The sequence below is a fragment of the Sorex fumeus genome, unplaced genomic scaffold, assembly GCF_029834395.1.
Source record: "Sorex fumeus unplaced genomic scaffold, SorFum_2.1 ptg000098l, whole genome shotgun sequence".
NCBI lineage: Eukaryota > Metazoa > Chordata > Mammalia > Eulipotyphla > Soricidae > Sorex > Sorex fumeus.
Genome location: NW_026606155.1, coordinates 73567348 through 73587268, shown reverse-complemented (window position 1 = coordinate 73587268; position 19921 = coordinate 73567348). Strand labels below are relative to the sequence as shown.

At 42.0% G+C, this 19921-nt stretch overlaps 1 protein-coding gene and 1 gene segment (V, D, J or C); one reads left to right on the top strand and one right to left on the bottom strand.

Moving 5' to 3' along the window:
• Window positions 1-49: 49 nt before the first annotated feature.
• Window positions 50-562, bottom strand: LOC130041663 (soma ferritin-like). Its single transcript, XM_056133919.1, has one exon. The coding sequence runs from the start codon at window positions 560-562 to the stop codon at window positions 50-52; it is 513 nt and encodes a 170-aa protein (XP_055989894.1).
• A 7942-nt stretch (window positions 563-8504) lies between these two features.
• Window positions 8505-9050, top strand: LOC130042017 (T cell receptor alpha variable 22-like). The segment is given in 2 exon segments: window positions 8505-8553; window positions 8755-9050. Coding segments are annotated over 2 exon segments (345 nt in total).
• Window positions 9051-19921: the final 10871 nt, after the last annotated feature.

Sequence of the window (19921 nt, the reverse complement as noted above, 5' to 3'; positions counted from 1 at the left end):
GATGTTAAGTCTTTTAATGGGAGTGTTTAGCAGGCTTTTTGGAAACGCTTTATTGTTGCTGACGCTCTGCTTCTGCTTCTGCTTCTGCCTCCTCCTGGGCCTTCTCTTCTATATGCTGCTGATAAGAAAGTTGAAAATCCAGGTAGCTGAGGTTATTTTTTTGTTTCATCAAGAATTCTCTCAGGAAGTTGTTGACCTCAGCTTCACCATTCCTCTCAGCCACTGTGTTGAGGTCTTTGAGAAGCAAGTCTAGTTGTTTTTCAAGATCTAGAGCAGTCTTGATAGCTGGTTTGCCAGTTTCCCAGGTTTGTATATCGGGTCTCTTAATCACTGGAAGGGAGATTTTAGCTCCACTAGATTTCAGGAATCTTATGAACTGCCTTGCATGTTCCTTCTTCACTTTAACTTGGTCTTCAAAAAATGGAATAAAATAAGGCACCTCTAGATCATCAGTGTAACCAAAGGTCATTGATAAATAGGCATCACTGATATTCAGCTGAAAAGATGTTATATGATTGAGAGCAAGCCTGGACTCTTTAGATAAGGAGCTTCTTGAAGCCATGTCAGAATTAGGCAAAACAAGGCCTACTTCCACTACCCAGCCGTCGCCACACTCCAGGACACTTTCCGGACCCGCGTGGCCACTTTGCGGCCACATGACACATCATAAGACACTAAATACCCATCTTCGGGAATTGTTGTACCATATTTGATAGGGTTCAAATATGGTAACACCTACAAGGGTGATTAGAGGTCGTCCCAAAAGCCTCTATCCCTCTCGGAAAGACTGGCAAGCTACCGAGAGTATTCCACCCACACGGAAGAGCCTGGCAAGCTATCTGCTGTGTATTCGATATGCCAAAACCAGTAACTACAACTGGTCTCATTCACCTGACCCTGAAGGCTTCATTGACATGGCAGCACTGAGAAGGATGAGAAAGGAGAGGCCGACAAAATCTCAAGGCCGACCTAGGCTGCCACAATGAAGGAAGACAAAAATGATCGTCTGTACTTTCAGTGCGCGTACGCTAGCATCAGATGCATCCATCGAGGACCTGATGGTACAAGCGCGAATGATCAAGTACGACATCATTGGTCTGACTGAGACAAGAAGGCACGAATCTCACCATGCTGTTTTCGACACTGGAGAAGAATTGTTCCTGGAACATGTGATAAAAGAGGTGCTGGAGGTGTCGGTGTCCTTGTCAACACAAACTTGGCCAAGAGCATTGATTCATTCGAATGCCTAACAACCTGAATCGGACGTTTACATTTGAATAGATGTGGTTCACTGCCTGCAGTTTCTATTTTCGTTGTCTACACACCAACATCTCATTATGATGAAAGAGAAATCAAGAAGTTCTACATGGAGCTAGAGAAGTTCTATAAAGAAGACCACACCTTCTACAAGATCATTGTGGGTGATTTTAATGCCAAGATAGGACCGAGAAGATCAGCTGAAGAACTTCACATTGGGACCCATGGCCTAGAATGGAACGAACAGGGTGAGAGACTGTCTGAGTTCATCATGTCGACCAAGACCGTTCACGGTAACTCACAGTTCCAGAAGGCAGAATCTAAACGATGGACATGGGAGTCTCCCGGTGGACGATTCCACAATGAAATAGACCACATCATGTTCAATCGACGGTTTTGCCTGACTGATGTCGCTGTTGTCCCAAAATTTCGAACGGGATCGAACCACCGTCTCCTTCGTGCAAAATTCTACTTCACAGAGCAGGGAGAAAGGGCTGCAAAGTTCAAAAAGAGAACTCCCAGAATGACCACCAACTGGGAACTCTTTGGTACTATTGAGGCAACATGGGAAGATGCCATTGTTGATAACATTGACGAGGAATACGATTGACTGGTTCAGCACCTCCATGAATGTGCGAGGAACGCCAAGAGAGAGATAGCCACAAAAAATCACCTATCTTCGAAAACTCTTGAGCTAATTCGCCAGCGTGGTTTGGCGCATGCCTCAGGCAACCGCAAGCTAATGTCCGAGCTTGCAAAGCAGTGCAGAGATGCGATCAAGGAAGACCTCAAAGAGAGAAGAGCAGAAGTACTGGTAGATGCGGCAGAAGCCGGGAAAAGTATTCGTAACGCCCGCCTGTTCTTCGCCAACTATAAGACCAAGATGACTGCCCTCCGACGTCCTAATGGATCCATCACATCCTCCAGAATGGCAATGGAGAAGATTATCCATGACTTCTACTCAAATCTCTTCGATAGCCATGTCCACTTGCCGACATAACAAATTCCACAGGATGGATATGTCGTTCCCAACGTTCTCCCTTCTGAAATCTGACATGCCATTTCATCGGTAAAGAAACAAACAGCACCCAGCCCAGACAAGGTCAGACCTGAACACCTGAAGAACCTGCCGTCAGTACTCATCAATACACTGGCTCGGCTCTTCACTCGCTACCTGTCTGAATGCAAGGTTCCGTCCCAATGGAAAACCAGCAGGATTGTACTACTGTTCAAGAAGGGAGACATCCATGACATTGGCAACTATCGCCCGATCTGCCTATTGTCTGTCATCTACAAGTTGTTCACTCGAGTCATCCTAAATAGGATTGGCAGAACACTAGATGAAGGACAACCATGCGAGCAAGCCGGGTTCCGCAAAGGATTCAGCACCATCGACCATATCCACACAATAACCAAGCTCATTGAGGTTTCTCGGGAGTTCAAGATGCCGCTCTGTTTAACGTTCATTGATTTAAAGAAGGCCTTTGATTCTGTTGAGACGGAAGCAGTCATTGAAGCCCTAGCCAATCAGGGCATTCAAGCCCAATACATCAGGATCCTCCATGAGCTGTATTGCGGATTCACTACCAGGATCTCAGCATTCTACAAAGAAGTGATCGTTGATGTCAAGAGAGGGGTTCGGCAGGGTGATACCATTTCACTAAAACTCTTCAGTGCCACCCTCGAGAACATCATGGAATGACTGGAATGGGAAGGAATGGGAGTGAAGATAGATGGTTGGCAACTACATCACCTCCGCTTTGCTGATGACATTGTTTTAATAACACCAAACATCAACCAAGCGGCACAAATGCTGGCCGACTTTGACTGTGAGTGTGGAAAGGTAGGACTACAGCTGAATCTTACGAAGACAATGTTTATGAGAAACAGCCTCATTCCTGACGCCCCATTCGCTCTCAATGGAACGACCATCTCCGAATGCAACAGCTATGTGTACCTAGGTCGAGAGGTCAACATGACAAATGACCTGGCACCCGAGCTGCGCAGGAGGAAGAGAGCAGCTTGGAACGCCTTCAAGAACGTCCAAGAAATAGCTAAGAGGACGATGAACCTCCGGCTCCGGGCACATCTCTTTGATTCCACTGTTCTTCCTGCATTAACATATGCCTCAGAGACCTGGCCCCTACGCAAACAAGATGAGAACGCTATTCAGGTCTCCCAAAGAAGAATAGAAAGAGCTATGCTTGGAATATCACGTTTCACTCAAATGAGAGAAAGAATCCGGAGTTCTGACATCCGTCGACGATCAAGAATCGAAAATCAGATGGGCTGGTCACGTAATGAGATTTAAAGACGACCGCTGGACTAGAGCTGTTACCGATTCCAGGGGATGTCAAAAGACCGCGTGGCCGCCCACCTACCAGATGGTCAGACTTCTTCGTCAAGATCACGAAAGATCGGTTTGAGGCTCTTCATGTTCCCAGAGCAAACAGATGCCATTGGGCTACACTAGCACGCGACAGGGAGAAATGGAGAGGTTACTGGTGCCCGCTTGAGCAAATCAACGACTAACGGGAAGTTAAGTGATTAAGTGATGCCCAGGAATAGATATATTTCAGGATCAATCAACTCCTTAATGTTAGGAGCATAGCATTAAAGTCTTTCTGTGTTTAAGCAAAGAACATTGCTCTATAGTTAAAATATGAAAAGGGAAAATAGAAAAGCAAGTAATTCACTACAAATACAAAAGCCAGAATTACCAGAAAGTTTGGCTTAGAAGTAACCAAGACTGACTTGGGGAACAGTGACTATTAGGTGTAAAACACATAGGAAAGGTTAAAGATAAACTCAGGAGATTAGGGATGCTCACAAGAGCACTGTAAGCTTTTCTGGCAGGAGGAAAAGGGGCAATCCACTGATGAAGCCTAAAACACTTAGGGTTAATATCCAACAAAACCCCACCAAATTTGGTGTGCTACTCTTGAAATATTAGTGGTGTGAGGTATGACTTATTGTGAAGCCACCTTCATGGCTGAGTGGTCCAGGAGAAAGTTCACTGTGGTTGAAGCTCGGCCCGAGCATGTGGAAAGCGGCCATGAGCATGGGAGAGGTTGAGTTCTGGAGGTTTTCAGCTATGAGGTCTGGGTCCCTTGTAGTGGAGAGGGGCCTCACTTCCCCCCTCTGGGATACCGCAAATGAGACAATCTGGTGCTGGGTCCTGCATTATGGCTATGGCAGTGTCATTTTATGATAGCTTCCAAGAGAGGACAATGAGTCTCTTGATCATGGCCATCTTTCCTTCCTTCCTTCCTTCCTTCCTTCCTTCCTTCCTTCCTTCCTTCCTTCCTCCCTCCCTCCCTCCCTCCCTCCCTCCTCCCTTCCTCCCTCCCTCCCTCCCTCCCTCTTTCCTTCCTTTCTTTTCTTTTTTAATGTGTTTTTTCTTTGTCACACTTGACAATGCTCAGGGTATATTCCCTTCTCATTATTTCTGTGCATAGAATAATTATTTACAATGATGAGTTTGTAAACATTTATGACTCATACATTCTTTTTCCTGTGCCCAGGGTGTTATAGTATAGTGTATTATTTGCATTTATTTTTCCTCTTTGGTTGTACTTTTTCTATACCTGATTTGTTATATTTAGAATTATGTCAGTAGTTCATTGGAGCAAGTTTCATACTAGTTATATTATTAGCACAGTCAGTCTGAGAGAATTTATCAAATGAATTATATTTCCTGTAACCATTAACAAAATAATTAAATTGAAAACATTTCAATACAATAATAGAAAAATGAATGTACTCCATTCTCCCTTAAGCCTTTTATCAGGTCTTCTCTCTTTCTAAACTGATTTTCATGTCTTACACACCCGGCTTCTTCTCCCCCCTCCATTTTATTTTGGCAGCATGACTTAAAATAATGTTAATAATAGTGTTTCACGCATACAGTTTTCCAACCCTGCACCGTCCACCAGCGTTAGTGTCCCTTCACCAATGTTCCTGTTCCCCTTCCCTCCTGAGTTTGGCAGACTCAGTTTTTGATGTTTTTAATTCCTTTACTATGTTTTTTTTATACATATGTGAGGGAGATTGTTGTGCATTTGTCCCTCTGATGGACTTCACTCAACATGACAACTCTATTTCATCCATGTAGAGGTACATATATCCTCTATATATGTATGTATATATTTCTTTATCCACCTCATCTGGTCTTGGATACTTGGGTTGCTTTCAAATCTTGACTACTGTGAATAGAGCTTCAATAACACAGGAGTGCAAATGACTTTTTCAAATACTGTTTTGCTTTTCTTTAGATAGATTCTAAGAAATGAAATTTCTGGGCCATATAAAAACTTAATTACTAAATTTTTTCTTGAGATATCTCCACACCGTTTTTCATAGAGGCTGAAATAGAGCACATTTCCACCAAAGTGAATGAGGGTTAGTTTTGCCCCACATCCCTGCCAGTACTGATTCTTTCCATTTTTGTAGTGAGTGTTTGGGCCATACTTTGTTGTTCTAAGGACTTACTACTTGCTGTGTGCTTAGGAATTGCTACTGCTAGTACTCAGTACTATGTGGGGTGCCAGAGATCTAACCCAGGTCAATCACATGTAAGGCACTTGCCTTACCCACTGAACTATCTCTCTGGGTACTCTCTCTATCTCTGTTTCTATATTTTTTGGTGTGTGACAACCTCACTAGTGGGGATGATATATCATTGTTTTGAGCTTTATTTATCTCATTGTTTTTCTCTGATGATTAAAGATAAAGACCATTGTATCATATACCTCATTCTCTAACTTCTTTCTGCACCCTGTTTTTAGAGAAACAAGTGCTCGTGGTAATATATGAGGTTGGCTTTTTACGGTTTGTGTCATAGATTAAAGATCAGCTTCTGAACAGTTAGTCATGAGAAACGAATGTAGGAAAGGTAGTACACCTACAGTGTGAAACATGATGCATCAGAAGAACCTATGGGTGTTCAAAAAGAACAATAGAGATTTACTGGTGGGTTTATCAAACAAGTTACAGAAATGTATGCATAAAATGTATATTTAGTGTTTAATTGAAAACTATAGAAAGTTCTATATAGTTTCTGTTGTTCAATTTATAGTAAAATAGCAGAAGCAGAAACTCTAAATTGATTTAGAAGAAAAGAGAAGAAAGGATCAATTTTAGGAAATGAAGTCAGAAGGGATTTTTGTCTAAACCTGGGTGGTAACTCAAAGGCTGAGGAACCTGCTGTGCCTATGGGAGTCCCGAACTGATCCCTGGTTCCACACGGTCTTACAAGCATAGCCATAGGAGAAACTGAACACCATACCGTGAGTAGTGTGGGTATGAACCTTTAACCAAAACCCCACAAAAACTAAAGCAAAACACAAAACCCTAAAAAATCTGAAAACAAAAGAGATTTTTAAATAAAGTTAGGTTCAAAAGATATAATAAAACATCCAATGTGTTATTATATTAGCACTGCCCTATAGCACTGTCCTCCTGTTGTTCATCGATTTGCTCGAGCGGGTCCAGTAACGTCTCCATTTTGAGACTTGCTGATACTGTGAAATTCTTATATTCATCAATCTCTTTTAGTGCTAAAATAGTCCAAGAAACAATAGTTATCATAAAGCCTTTTTTCTATTTCTTACTTTGTGCTTCAAAGAAGGAGGAAATTATTACTTTCTTACTAAGATTTTGTCTGACCATCCAAGTATAAGTCTTTCCCCTCCTTTGAGAATATATAACTTTTATTTTATACTCTTCTTTGGGGGCTAATTACTTGACTCTGTGTTATAATTACCTATCCTTTTCATATCCAGCATTATATCCCCTTTTTATTATTCTTAAAACCTAGGAAAACTCCAAAAATGTTTGTGAACTTGTCTTGTACCTTGGTAGTGAAATCAAACAGCACAAAGTGAGATTTTCTAAATTATTTTTCTATATAAATCTCTATAAAATATCATTTTATTTATCTATTTATTTATTTTGGTTTTGGGGTCACACTCGGCAGTGCACAGGGATCACTCCTGGCTCTGCACTCAGGAATTACTCCTGGCTGAGATCAAGGGACCATAGCAGATGCTGGGAATCAAGCCCAGGTCGGTAGCGTGCAAGGCAAACGCCCTACCCCCTTTGCTATCACTGCAGCCCTTAAATAACATTTTAAAGGTAGAAACAGATTCATTTTTAATCTTACTTTTTGAAAAATCAGGAATTTTGTTGCCCAACCAAATGCATTTCTTTCTTTAGGAACAAGAGGTTGTGGTTTTTGAATTTGAAATTGTTTTTATTGATGCTCTCATCCCACTAGGGGGCATTCTAAGCTATAAAAGAAACACATGAGCTGTTCAGAGAGGAGACCAGAAAAAAAAAGTGGCTCAATCAAATTAAAGACAGCGGAAATGGGACAGGAAACCAGTGTATCAGGTTTTCAAATCTGCCATTACAATGTAAACTGCAGAACACTGGAGCCATACCTCTATACGTCCATAATGAGGCTGAATCTCTGAGCAGAGGTGCAGGAGTAGGAATATTATTACTAGGTGTTGAGTATAAGTCAATGGAGAAAAAGCAAGAGCGGGTAGGAGAGGCGGATTATAAATAGAAAGAGCCGGAAAGAACAATATTTAGCTTTTCAGGCACTGTGTGAGTGGTGTGAGTGAAGATTGCAGAGCAGATTGTCAGAATCTTAGTTTATTCTGAAAATAAGGTTTACAAAGTCATTGGGAAAATTTTCCTGCCAGATGGCAGTTCTTATGCCCTGAGTTTCTACCAATCTCCTGATTTCAAGAAAATGTACTAACCTCTTTAACTCATAATGAAATATACAAGAGTTTCCCTACATAAGAATTTTTTAAACTGAATTTTAAATTAGATGCCCGAATAAGTTATTTAATAAATGGGGTTCCTCTGTTTCTTTTGAGGTTCCCGTTATGCTAATGGAAACCATCTTCTCCTCTCCCAGCCTCCCCCAACCATCCAGTCAGATATCATCTTCTCTTCCTAAAGGTGAGTTTCAAGGAAAACATCATGGTAACTTCATATACTGTAAAGAGTTCTCTTACCCCCTGCTCAGTTTGCACCCACAGTTCATAACTAATCACTGGCAGGTCTCTGGATTCAGGGGGTGGAGTTTCCTGTCAGGTGAATGACAGCTCAGATAGGGCTTATTGTCAGTGTTTCAGGGAACCCGGCATGGTTCTAAGAACGTTTGCCTGGCCCTGCGTATTGAAACTTTTTAGAGCAGCGTGCAAGTCAACCCAGCACCTGGACAAGCGACTATGACACGCTGGCGAACTCTGCTGGGACTCCTGTGGATCCAGGTTTGCTGTGAGTTGGGGCGTCCCAGATGGAGCTGGGGGAGTGTTCACTGCCAAGAGTGAAGAAGAGGAGAGGGGGGACACGCAGGGAGCTCTATGGGACACGCAGGGTCCCATATCCTCATGGGCATTTCTGGGATATTTTCGAGATTCAGAAGCTGCATCAAGGTCACCCCAGTGACTTCATATGCGTTTTTCTCTTTCTAAACAGTGGTGAGAGGGATGAAGGTGGAGCAGACTCCTCCCTCCCTGATTCTCCAGGAGGGAACCAGCTCTACTCTGAGATGTAACTTTTCTACAGCAGTGAATAATGTGCAGTGGTTCCGACAGAATCCCGGGGGAGGCCTTATCAGTCTCCTTTACATCGCTTCAGAGGCGAAGGAGAGTGGAAGGTTAAGAGCCACAATGAATTTTAAGGAGAGGTTTAGCACCCTGAACATCGCGGCCTCCCAGCTGCAGGACTCAGCCACCTACTTCTGTGCAGTGGAGCACAGTGCTCCCAGGTGAGCTGCAGCCTGAGCGCAAACTGCAACTGAGCCGGCAGCCTCACCCTTCACGGGGCAGAATCCTCACAGTAGCTTCTGCACAGGAAGTTGGGGTAACTTGGGACTCTTCAGGGCCTTAACTAGGTGACAGTAAACTTTATTGATAAATTATTACACATTGAAAGTACATATATCCACGAGTTGTCCCCCCAAAGCAGCTCTCCTGCACGAACATGGCCCCACAGGCACACGGACCTAATTTGGAACCCAGCAGCTATGGGCAGAAATGTGAATGGACTATGCATTAAGCTACAGCACCGTGCCCCCTCTCCCGGAGGTAAAGGGTGTCTGTCTCTTCCACCTTCCCCCACCCCCACCCCTACGGCAAGGTGGCCACTGCCTCTGAGCTTATTGGACAGCCAGGTATGAGCTGGCGGTGATGGGGCAACTGTGGCTTCATGACATGGGGGGCGGAATCTGCACATTCTTCTTGCCCTGCCAAGACCACAAGTTGCCCCCCACGAGCGAGTGGCTCTCTGGCACGGCCATGGACCCAGAGGCACACGAACCAATCTCGGAACTATGCAACTTTTGGCAGAAATCCCTCCAGACTTAATTAGTAAAATATCAGAAATCTAAAATCTAAAATCTAACATCATAACCAGCATAACCAGCAATAGAAAACAAATTATAAGCAATAGAAAACAAATTATTTCATGACGCCTCTTCAGCAGGTCTGATTGTTAGGGGGAAATTCCAAATAATAATGGGTGCATCTTTTGTCGAAGTAATGAATGTAGTCAAAGTAGAGAGAGAGTTAAATGGAAATCATCTGCCTCACAGGCATCGTGAGGGGTGGGGTGGGGGGTATAATAGGATTATTGGTGGTGGAAAATGTGCACTGGTGAAGAGATGGATGTTTGATCATTGCATGACCGAGCCTTAAACCTGAAAGCTTTGTAACTTTTCTCACGGTGATTCAATAAATAAATTTTTAAAAATAAATAAATAAAAGTATCTATAGGTGTGTGTGTGTGTTTCACAATAAAGTGTATTGAGGTGTTATTAGGATTCTCAATAAGTCTAATTACTGGAAGCAGAAATTAAAAGTAAAGATACTAGCTTCAATGAGAAGATACACCATTTTCATGAGAAGTTATGAATATTTGAAGAGGAGGTCTCTGATGGAAGTTGCAGTGTTGGAATATTGCACGTATGAAACTATATCATTAACAATATTGCAAAACTCCATGCCTAACATCAAAGAAGAATGAAGAATATCCAAGATCAAAACAAAAAAGAAATGTTTCAATGAACCATTTATTAATACAAAAGGCAATTGAAAATTATTTTCCCTTGTAACTAAAACCAGTGTGGGGGTTGGAGCAATAGCACAGTGGATAGGGCATTTGCCTTGCATGAGGCCAACCCAGGTTCGATTCCCAGCATCCCATATGGTCCCCTGAGCACGCCAGGGTTAATTCCTGAGTGTAGACCCAGGAGTAACCCTTGTGCATCTCCAGGTGTGACCCAAAAAGACAAAAAAAAAAAAAAAACAAACACAGTGTGCATCAACAAGCATTCCGAATTACATAGAAGCAAAGTGTCACATTTAGTTCTTTAAACACAAGTCCCAGCAAATGTTATGAAAACATTAGAATGTTAGTGCATATACATGCATTTAAAATTCAATGCAGATTCATATGAACCGGTTAAATAGCTGAAACATAGAAACATTGTCTTACTAGAGACATCATCTCTCACTAGGTTAACCAAAATTTATAAGTCTTATTTATCAGTTTTATGCTAATTCAGCAGCATGTAGAATTATCTAAAGAACTTTTATCAGTTAAAACATAAATTTGAATTTAAAAATGAAAAAATACAGAATTAGGCAGGAGAGATATACAGGAGATAAGGCTCTTGCCCTGCATTGACTAGCTGTGATTTGAATCCTGATACACATATTGTTCCTTGAGCACTGTTAGGAGTGCTCCTGGGTCACAGAACCACCAATAAGCCCTGAGCACTGCCAGGTATGACCCACAAACCAAAAAACATAAAGTAAAACAACACAGAAACAAACCTTCAAAATTGATTTGGATCTTGTGCTTATGTATAGTACCTGACATTTTTATTATATTAAATCACTTAATCACTTAATCACTTAATCCCCGTTATTCATCGATTTATTCGAGCGGGTGCCAGTAACGTCTCCATTCATCCCGGTTGCGTGCTAGCGTAGCCCAATGGTATCTGTTCGTTTTAGGAACATGTAGAGCCTCAAACCGATCATTTAGGGTCTTGACGAAGAAGTCTGACCATCTTATAGGTGGGCGTCCACGTGATCTTTTGATATCTCGTGGAATCCAATCAGTAATGGCTCTAGTCCATTATATTATATTAAATTATATAATATTAAATAAAGTTATAAAAGTATAAATTTCAGTAAGCTATTTTATTTGAGAAACAAAAGTTAAATAGCATCCAGGAATATCAGTAACAAACATTAGCTATTATTTCACATGAATTTATGATGTTTCAAATTTTATTATATAATTAAAGTGTTTATTGTTGAGCCTCACGCATGAAAGAACCGGCCAAAGAACCCAGGTGCGCGGGACCCGGGGTTGAGATCTCCAAGCTTGCTCACATTGGGACTGGGCCTCCTCCATCCAGATCCCCCATCTTCCAGTAGCTATGCGTTACACCCACCAACTGCCCTTGGTGTGACCTCTTGTCTAGTTCTCACTCTTGGAGAACCCGACAGGCTACTGAGTGTATCCTGCCCGCACAGTAGAGCCTGACAAGCTCCCCGTGGCATATTCGATATGACAAAACCCAGTAACAATGATGGGTCTCATTCACCTCACCCAGAAGGAGCCTCCAACGTGGCACCTGCTAAAATCTCAGGGCTAGGACGAATGGAGACCTTACTGGTACCTACTCGAGGAAATCGATGAACAACAGGATGACAGTGATACAGTGATAGTGATTGTTGAATACGTATCACCAAGTGTTATGTTTATGAAGATATGAAGAAAATATTTTTTAAAGAGCTTTATGTTTTATTATTGAATGACATGGGGCTGGAGCGATAGCACAGCAGTAGGGCGTTTGCCTTGCACGCAGCCAACATGGCCGACCGAGTTCGATTCCTCTGCCCCTCTCGGATAGCCCGGCAAGCTACTGAGAGTATCTCACCCACACGGCAGAGCCTGGCAAGCTCCCCGTGATGTATTCGATATGCCAAACACAGTAACAACAAAGTCTCCAATGGAGACGTTACTGGGCCGCTCGAGCAAATCGACGAACAACGGGAGGGCCTTTACCTTTACCTTTACCTTTACCTTATTGAATGACACATTTTTTCCTGGGTTTTGAATCATGGACACAAATTTTCGATTTCATTGATTCTGACAAATGTTTATAGTCATCCCTGTCTGGGAATTTTGAATGTGTAAACTTACTTAGAAGGAAAGAGTTAAAATCTAGGACAATCTAGTTGTTTAAGAAAAGATTTATTTTTTTGCTTTGCATTTGAGTGTAGTCATTCATTAACTCCAGTTTCTACAATTTTGTCATTTTATTGTTTTAGTAAACTTTAATTGAAATTACACCTACCAATTGCCCCTCGTGCCATGCTATCCCATCAACGGCCAAGACCCAGGAACTACAAAACCCAGCTCCAGGAAGAGAACAGTGCAGAGTCTCCTGCCCCTGTGCCTGGCTGTCCTCACCGAAGCCCCTTGGAGGGGGTGGGTTGAGTTTCCCTCCCCGCCCCAAGTAGAGCCCCAGTAGCTGAAGACCTCTGGAACCAGCCACAGCCATGTTTAAGAGCACTCTCCACACGTTCGGACAAGCCTCACGCAAGAAGGAAATGGCAGAGGAACCAAGGCAAGTGGATCCACGCCTGCTCAGATCGGGACTGGGCCTCCTCCACCCAGATCCCCATCTTCCAGTAGGTAGGCGTTACACCCACCAACTGCCCCCGGTGCCGTGCTATCCCATCAATGGCCAAGACACAGACACTATAAAACCCAGCTTCCAGAAGCACATGACCGCATTTGAGGCCACACAACCTCTCATTATCTAGTTCTTACTCTTGGAGAGCCTGGCAGGCTACCGAGAGTTTCCTGCCTGCACAGCAGAGTCTGACAAACTCCCACGGCATACTTGATATGCCAAAACTCAGTAACAATGATGGGTCTCATTAACCTGACTTTGAAAGAGCCTCAATGTGGCACTTTCTAAAATCTCAGGGCTAGGATGAAGGAGATGTTACTTGTGCTTGCTCAAGGAAATTGATGAACAACAGGATGAAAATGATGCAGTGAATTGAAATAACATTGTATTGCAGTATTATATAAATTTATGTAAACATCATTATAAGCCAGCACATCACTTAATCACTTGACATCCCATTACTCATCGATTTGCTTGAGCGGGCGCCAGTAACGTCTCCATTTGTCCCTGTCACATGCGAGTGTAGCCCAATGGTGTCTGCTCATTATAGGAACAAGAACAGCCTCAAACCGATCATTCAGGGTCTTGATGAAGAAATCTGACCATCTCATAGGTTGGCGATGTGATCTTTTGACGTTCCATGAAATCCAGTCAGTAATCGCTCTAGTCCAGCGGTCATCTCCAAATCTCATTACGTGTCCAGCCCATCTGATTTTTGATGCCTTGGCAAACGAGAAAGTGTCCCTGATTCTTGATTGTAGGCAGAGGTCAAAACTATGGATTCTTTCTGTCATTGGCGTGAAGCGTGATATTCCAAGCATAGCTATTTTGATTCCTCTTTGGGAGACCTGAATAGCTTTCTCATCCTGTTTTCGTAGGGCCCAGGTCTCTGAGGGGTATGTTAATGCAGGAAGAACAGTGGGATCAAAGAGATGTGCCCATAGCTGGAGTTTCTTTGTCCTCTTAGCTATTTCTTCGACACTATTGAAGGCATTCCAAGCTGCTCTTTTCCTCCTGCGCAACTCAGGTGCAGGTCATTCGTCATGTTGACTTCTTGACCTAGGTACACACAACTGTTGCATTCGAAGATATTTGTCCTGTTGAGAGTGAATGGAACGTCAGGAAAGAGTCCGTTTCTCATAAACATTGTCTTCGTGAGATTCAGCTGTAGTGCAACCTTTCCACGCTCACAGTTGGAAGTCGGCCAGCATTTGTGTCACTTGGCTGATGTTTGGTGTTATAGAACGATGTCATCAGTGAAGCGGAGGTGGTGTAGTTGCCAACCATCTATCTTCACTCCCATTCCTTCCCATTCCAGTAGTCACATGATGTTCTCGAGGGTGGCACTGAAGAGTTTCGGTGAAATGGTATCACCCTGCCGAACCCCTCTCTTGATGTCAATGATCATCTACCTGTAGAATGGTGAGATCCTGGTAGTGAATCCACAATATAGTTCTTGGAGGATCCTGATGTATTAAGTTTGAACGCCCTGTTTGGCTAGGGCTTCGATGACTGCTTCAGTCTCAGCAGAATCAAAGGCCTCCTTTAAATCAATGAACGTTAGACAGAGCAGCATCTTGAACTCCCGAGAAACCTCAATAGGCTTGGTTATCATGTGGATATGTTTGATTGTGCTGAATTCTTTTTGGAAACTGGCATATGATACTGATAAAAAGAATAAGTACATCGTTTCTGTCTTAAAATGTGAATTTTTGCATTACAAATCCCCCAATTTTATTTGAGATAATATGATTTGTAACAATTCCCACACTATTATTTATACTTGGAATGCTGCCTTCCACTCCCTCCACCAGAGTTGGTAATGGAAAACCATCCACCATTGTCCCATTGTCTTTTCCCTTTTTGAACTTTTTCTAAGATAAGAAATATTTAAATTACCAAGGTGAAAAGGAAAATTTCACAGTAGGATGGAGGACAAGATTGTTAATTCAGAACCTTATAGGCAGTTTCAAAGAAAACAAAATATTTTATTTATTTATTAATTTAATTTTTTTGTATTGAATCACCATTTCAAAACGTTCATGTTTAAGTCTTGGTCATACAATGATCAAACACCCATCCCTCACCAGTGCACATTTTCCACCACCAAGAACCCCAATATACCCACCTCCCACCCCTCCCCCTGACAGTGTGGCAAATGTTTTCTACTTTACTCTCTCTCTACTTTGATATATTCAATCTTTTGACAGAAGACCTACCATTATTATTTGGAATTTCTCCCCAATATTCAGATCTGCTGAGAAGACATCATTAGATAATTTGTTTTCTATTTCTAATAATGACGAGCATCTGATGTCACGCGGCCCAATAGCGACTGCGCAATTTTGGATTTTTGATATTTTAGTAATTAAGCCACTAGGTTCTGGGATTGGTTTGTGTGCCTCTTGGATCATGGCCATTCAGGAGCCGGAGGAGCCGTTTGTGGGTGGCAACTCGGGGTCTTGTCAGTTCCAGCCCCCATCCTGTGAGATCCCACGTGTCTCATCACTGCAGGCTCATACCTCTCGGTCCAATAGGCTCTGAAAGATGGAGGTCACCATGCCATCATGCCATCGAGGGGAAGAAAGAAGGGACAATGCACTTCCCCACACCCCCTCCCCGGAGGCGGCACAGGGCCTTAGCTTATTTCACAGTCCAGAAGCATGAGTCACAGTGATAGAGTTACAAAGCTTTCATGTTTGATATTCAGCTATCCAACAATCAATCACCCATCCCTCCACCAATGCAAACTTTCCACCAACAATATCCCCATTATCTCCTCCATTTCCATCTCAGTTCTTACCCTGCCTCTACAGCAGACAATTGTTCCGATACTCTCACTATAGTTTTGGGCATTATATTTTGCTTGGATATTCCCACCACCATTCAAGCCTGCCTTCTTGAGATAGATGCTAGATCATCTATTTTCCATTGCTCACTTTGTATATCGGGAAAGGTCGCATGGCCGCATTAGATCGGAGGAATACTCCTGGTGCCCACATACTGGAGCCATGCTTGTAGAAGCTTATGGTCGCCGGGATTCCATCTGGAGAAGGCTGGGAGACTGCACCTGCTCCATCTGGGGCACCCCAGTGATATGGGCTCAGTTTGGGGCCCAGAGGATTCTCCGATGTCGTGGTGCCCACTGGGTTTCTTCACTGCTGAGAGAAAACTAAAAATATTTGACATCAGATCAAAATTTCAAAAATGGTGTTCTTAGTAAAAACCTGGAAGAGTGACTTTTCTAACTGCATGGGAACAGACAGTTTATAATCACTTTTATTTCTGCTTCATCTTTGTCCAAGCGTTTCACCACTTCTATAATTTAATATTGTGCACTAGATTGTTGTACATATACACAGAATTTTTTTTGGGGGGGGTCACACCCAGCGTTGCTCAGAATTAACTCCTGGCTCATGCACTCAGGAATTACTCCTGGTGGTGATCGGGGGACCATATATAAGATGCTGGGAATTGAACCCAGGTCGGCCACGTGCAAGACAAACATCCTACCCACTGTGCTATCGCTCCAGCCCCCAACACAGAAAATTTTAGAGCATATCATCCCTTAATTTCATTGCATATAATTTTTCTTAGCCGCAGATTTGCTTTTTTTTAATTGGTAAAGCTCAACAATATATTTTCACAATATTAAAAAACTTCCCTTGAATATATTCAACTTAACTTTTGGCATAAGTACTAACAAAAATGAAAAGCAATTCATGAAACCAGCATGACAGCTGAAATATCATATAGAAAGAAATGAACATCATGGGATAGATGTTGGAACTTGGTATGACTGAAACTCAGTCATGAACAACTTAGTAGCTGTGTACGTCAGAGTGAATCAAGTAACACTGTAGCACCGTAGGACTGTCCTCCCATTGTTCATTGATTTGCTTGGGTGGGCCCAGTAATGTCTTCATTGCGAAACCTGTTGTTACTGTGTTTGGCATATCAAATTCGTCAAGGATAGCTTGCCAGGCTTTGCCATGCGGGCGAGATACACAGTATACATATTTGTGCATGTAGAAAATATTTCTTCTAGTTCACGTGAGACAGAAATATTTATCATAGAATATTGATTTCTCCGCCCCTCTCGGAGAGCCCGGCAAGCTACTGAGAGTATTCGATATGCCAAACACAGTAACAACAAAGTCTCCAATGGAGACATTACTGGGCCTGCTCGAGCAAATCGACGATCAACGGAAGGGCCTTTACCTTTACCTTTATTGATTTCATCCAGGTGGTGAAATAGGTTATGTCTGCGTCCAGGTTCTATCACCATAAAACCAAATGGGAGTCATCATTTGATATAAACTGCTACTTTATCAAATATCAGAATTTAGAAGGTGAAAGTGAATACAGAGATCAGTAAGGAAGGCAATAGTTTGTTACAATTTTTCAGTCTTGATGGGACTAAAAACTAAGGGGCAACTCCCGGTATAATGCTCTGGGTTCTGTTCCAAAGGTACTTGGAGATTCACGCAGTGTGGGAGATTGAACTCAGGTCTCCTGCATGCAAAACATTAGTCCTTTGAGTAATCTTTTTGTCAGGAAGGACATTATTTTATAGGAGGCTTTCAATATTCCTCCGAGTTGGCTTAAATGCAGCAAATGTCTTCAGTGTTTTCTGACAATGTTTTGTATTTCCTTCTACTTTTTTGGTTTGTTTGCTTTGGGGCCACACCTGGCTATGCTCAGGGATTGCTCCTGACTCTGTAGTCCTAGAAGTGCTCAGGGGACCATATGTGATGTCGACCATGTGCCAGGCAAGTGCCTTAAACCCTGTACTACCTCCTTGGCCCCATCTGGGAATGTTTTATCCCTTCCTCAAATCTAAATGACTTAGTCCTAGGATAAAGAACTCTAGGCTGAAGGATTTTTTTTCTCTCTAGTACTTTGAATATATCATTCAATTCCTTGCCTGTAGAGTTTTAGGTGAGATATCTGTTGTGAATTTTCTTTTGTTTCTCTGTGACTCAATGTTTTGTTTCTCTCTCGCCATTTTAACTAATCTCTTTCTTTGGTTTTTGCCTCTTAATGAGCAATGTGTCTTGGTGGTGAATTTATTTTGCTTGGTACTCTCTAGGCATCCTGAGTCTGTGCTCAGATATCCCTTCTCAGAATACAGAAGTTCTCAGCTTGATTAGAAAATTATTTCTCTAAATATTCTACTAAATATTTCATATTTTCTTCACTTTTTTAAACATTAAAACATTAAACATTTCCATTGCCTTTTATTTGGGGGGATTTTCTTCTGTTTTGCCTCTTTGCACATGAATTTGGTTATCAGTATTGAGGTTTTCATCTTAAGAAAAATTTGATATGTTATAATTATAAAAGGGCTGGAGCGATAGCACAGCGGTAGAGTGTTTGCCTTGCTCGCAGACAGCCCAGCTGAGCTGGGTTTGATTCCCCCGCCCCTCTTGGAGAGCCCGGCAAGCTACCAAGAGTATCTCAACTGCACGGCAAAGCCTGGCAAGCTACCCACGATGTATTCAATATACCAAACACAGGAATAAGTCTCAAGAAAATGGAGACAATACTGGGCCCGCTCCAGCAAATCGATGAACAACGGGAGGACAGTGACAGTGATATAGTTATAAAAACTACTTGGCTGGAGAAATAGTACAGCAGGTAAGGTACCACATATGATCTTTTGAGCACCACTAGGAGTGATCTTTGGGCTGCTGGGGCTAACTCCATTGGGGCAGGGAGGGGAACTCAGCTGCTCTGCTCTGGGTGGCCCCAGATGAAACAGCCGGGGTTGGGTATAAGGCATCTTTAAGGCATATCTCTCAAAGCACTTTCAGATGATAGCATTCAATGCTGGGTACAGTGATAAAAAAGGCAAAATATTGACCTAAAGTATATGTCTCTAATGAGAGAGAAATCTGTCCATTGAAGGGTTTCTCTATAGAATAATATTGAGGATGGATGATAAATTTAACAAAGGTCATTAAAATAAAGAAGTTTTATATAAACACATTTTTACACAAAAATTGACATTTTGATTTGTCATTCTTTATTAATAGTTTTCCTTAAGTATTGATGTTGTAAAATTGTGAATAAAGAATTTTATTTATTTCCCTTATTTCTAGAAAAGCAGAAAGTACAAATCACAGGAAAGGAGTTCTTACTTATGGAAATGCAACAGTCCTGGTGCCCCAGAGATCATATCTCAAGGTCAATTCTTTAGAATCATTTATTTATTTATACACATACCTTGGAATAGATTTAATCATACCAAATTTCTCGTGGCAAATCATCCAAATCTATTGGTCAAGCTATTTTCTATAGTTGAAATATAAAAATAACGAAGCTATCCCTTTGCTTCCTTATCATTGAGATTTGATCTTTTCCTTTTATCACAGTAGTCTTTATTGAATAAAGAGTCCACATTTTTTATTATTGGATCTAGGTTCTAGAAAAGAGCAATGCTATGTATTGGGCAAGACCTCTTTTCTTCTAAAAAAGAGGATTGGAGATAAAAGACCTTTGAAATATTGAGTGTTTTTAAACACCATACTCATGTTCGGTTATATTTCCATTTAGAAAAATACATTCTTCATAAAACACGAGGCTAAAAGGCTAATTTGACCAAAAGGAAGGAATATATTTTTTTAGTTTAAGTGAATGAACATGACGTTTTTTTGAGTTATCGTTTATTTGTAAACCATATCTGCCGTTAAACACCAAGGGTATTTACCTATTTCCTACTTACTCACTATGACCTAGTAGTGCGCAGATATTTAACTCCTGGTCTCTCCATTTAGATTTTGAACCCAGTCCTAATTTATGCAACCTTTGCTTTCTTTTTGTGTCTGAGTCCCTCAAAGGCGCTACAAAACACACGGGAGCTGCAAGTTCAGTAGTTGTAGATGTTACCACAAGATGGCAGTGCACCCTGCTGCTGCAGGACAA

Bases quoted from the DNA above. Each gene is read 5' to 3' on its own strand.
- LOC130041663 (XM_056133919.1), bottom strand. From the start codon at position 562: ATGGCTTCAAGAAGCTCCTTATCTAAAGAGTCCAGGCTTGCTCTCAAT.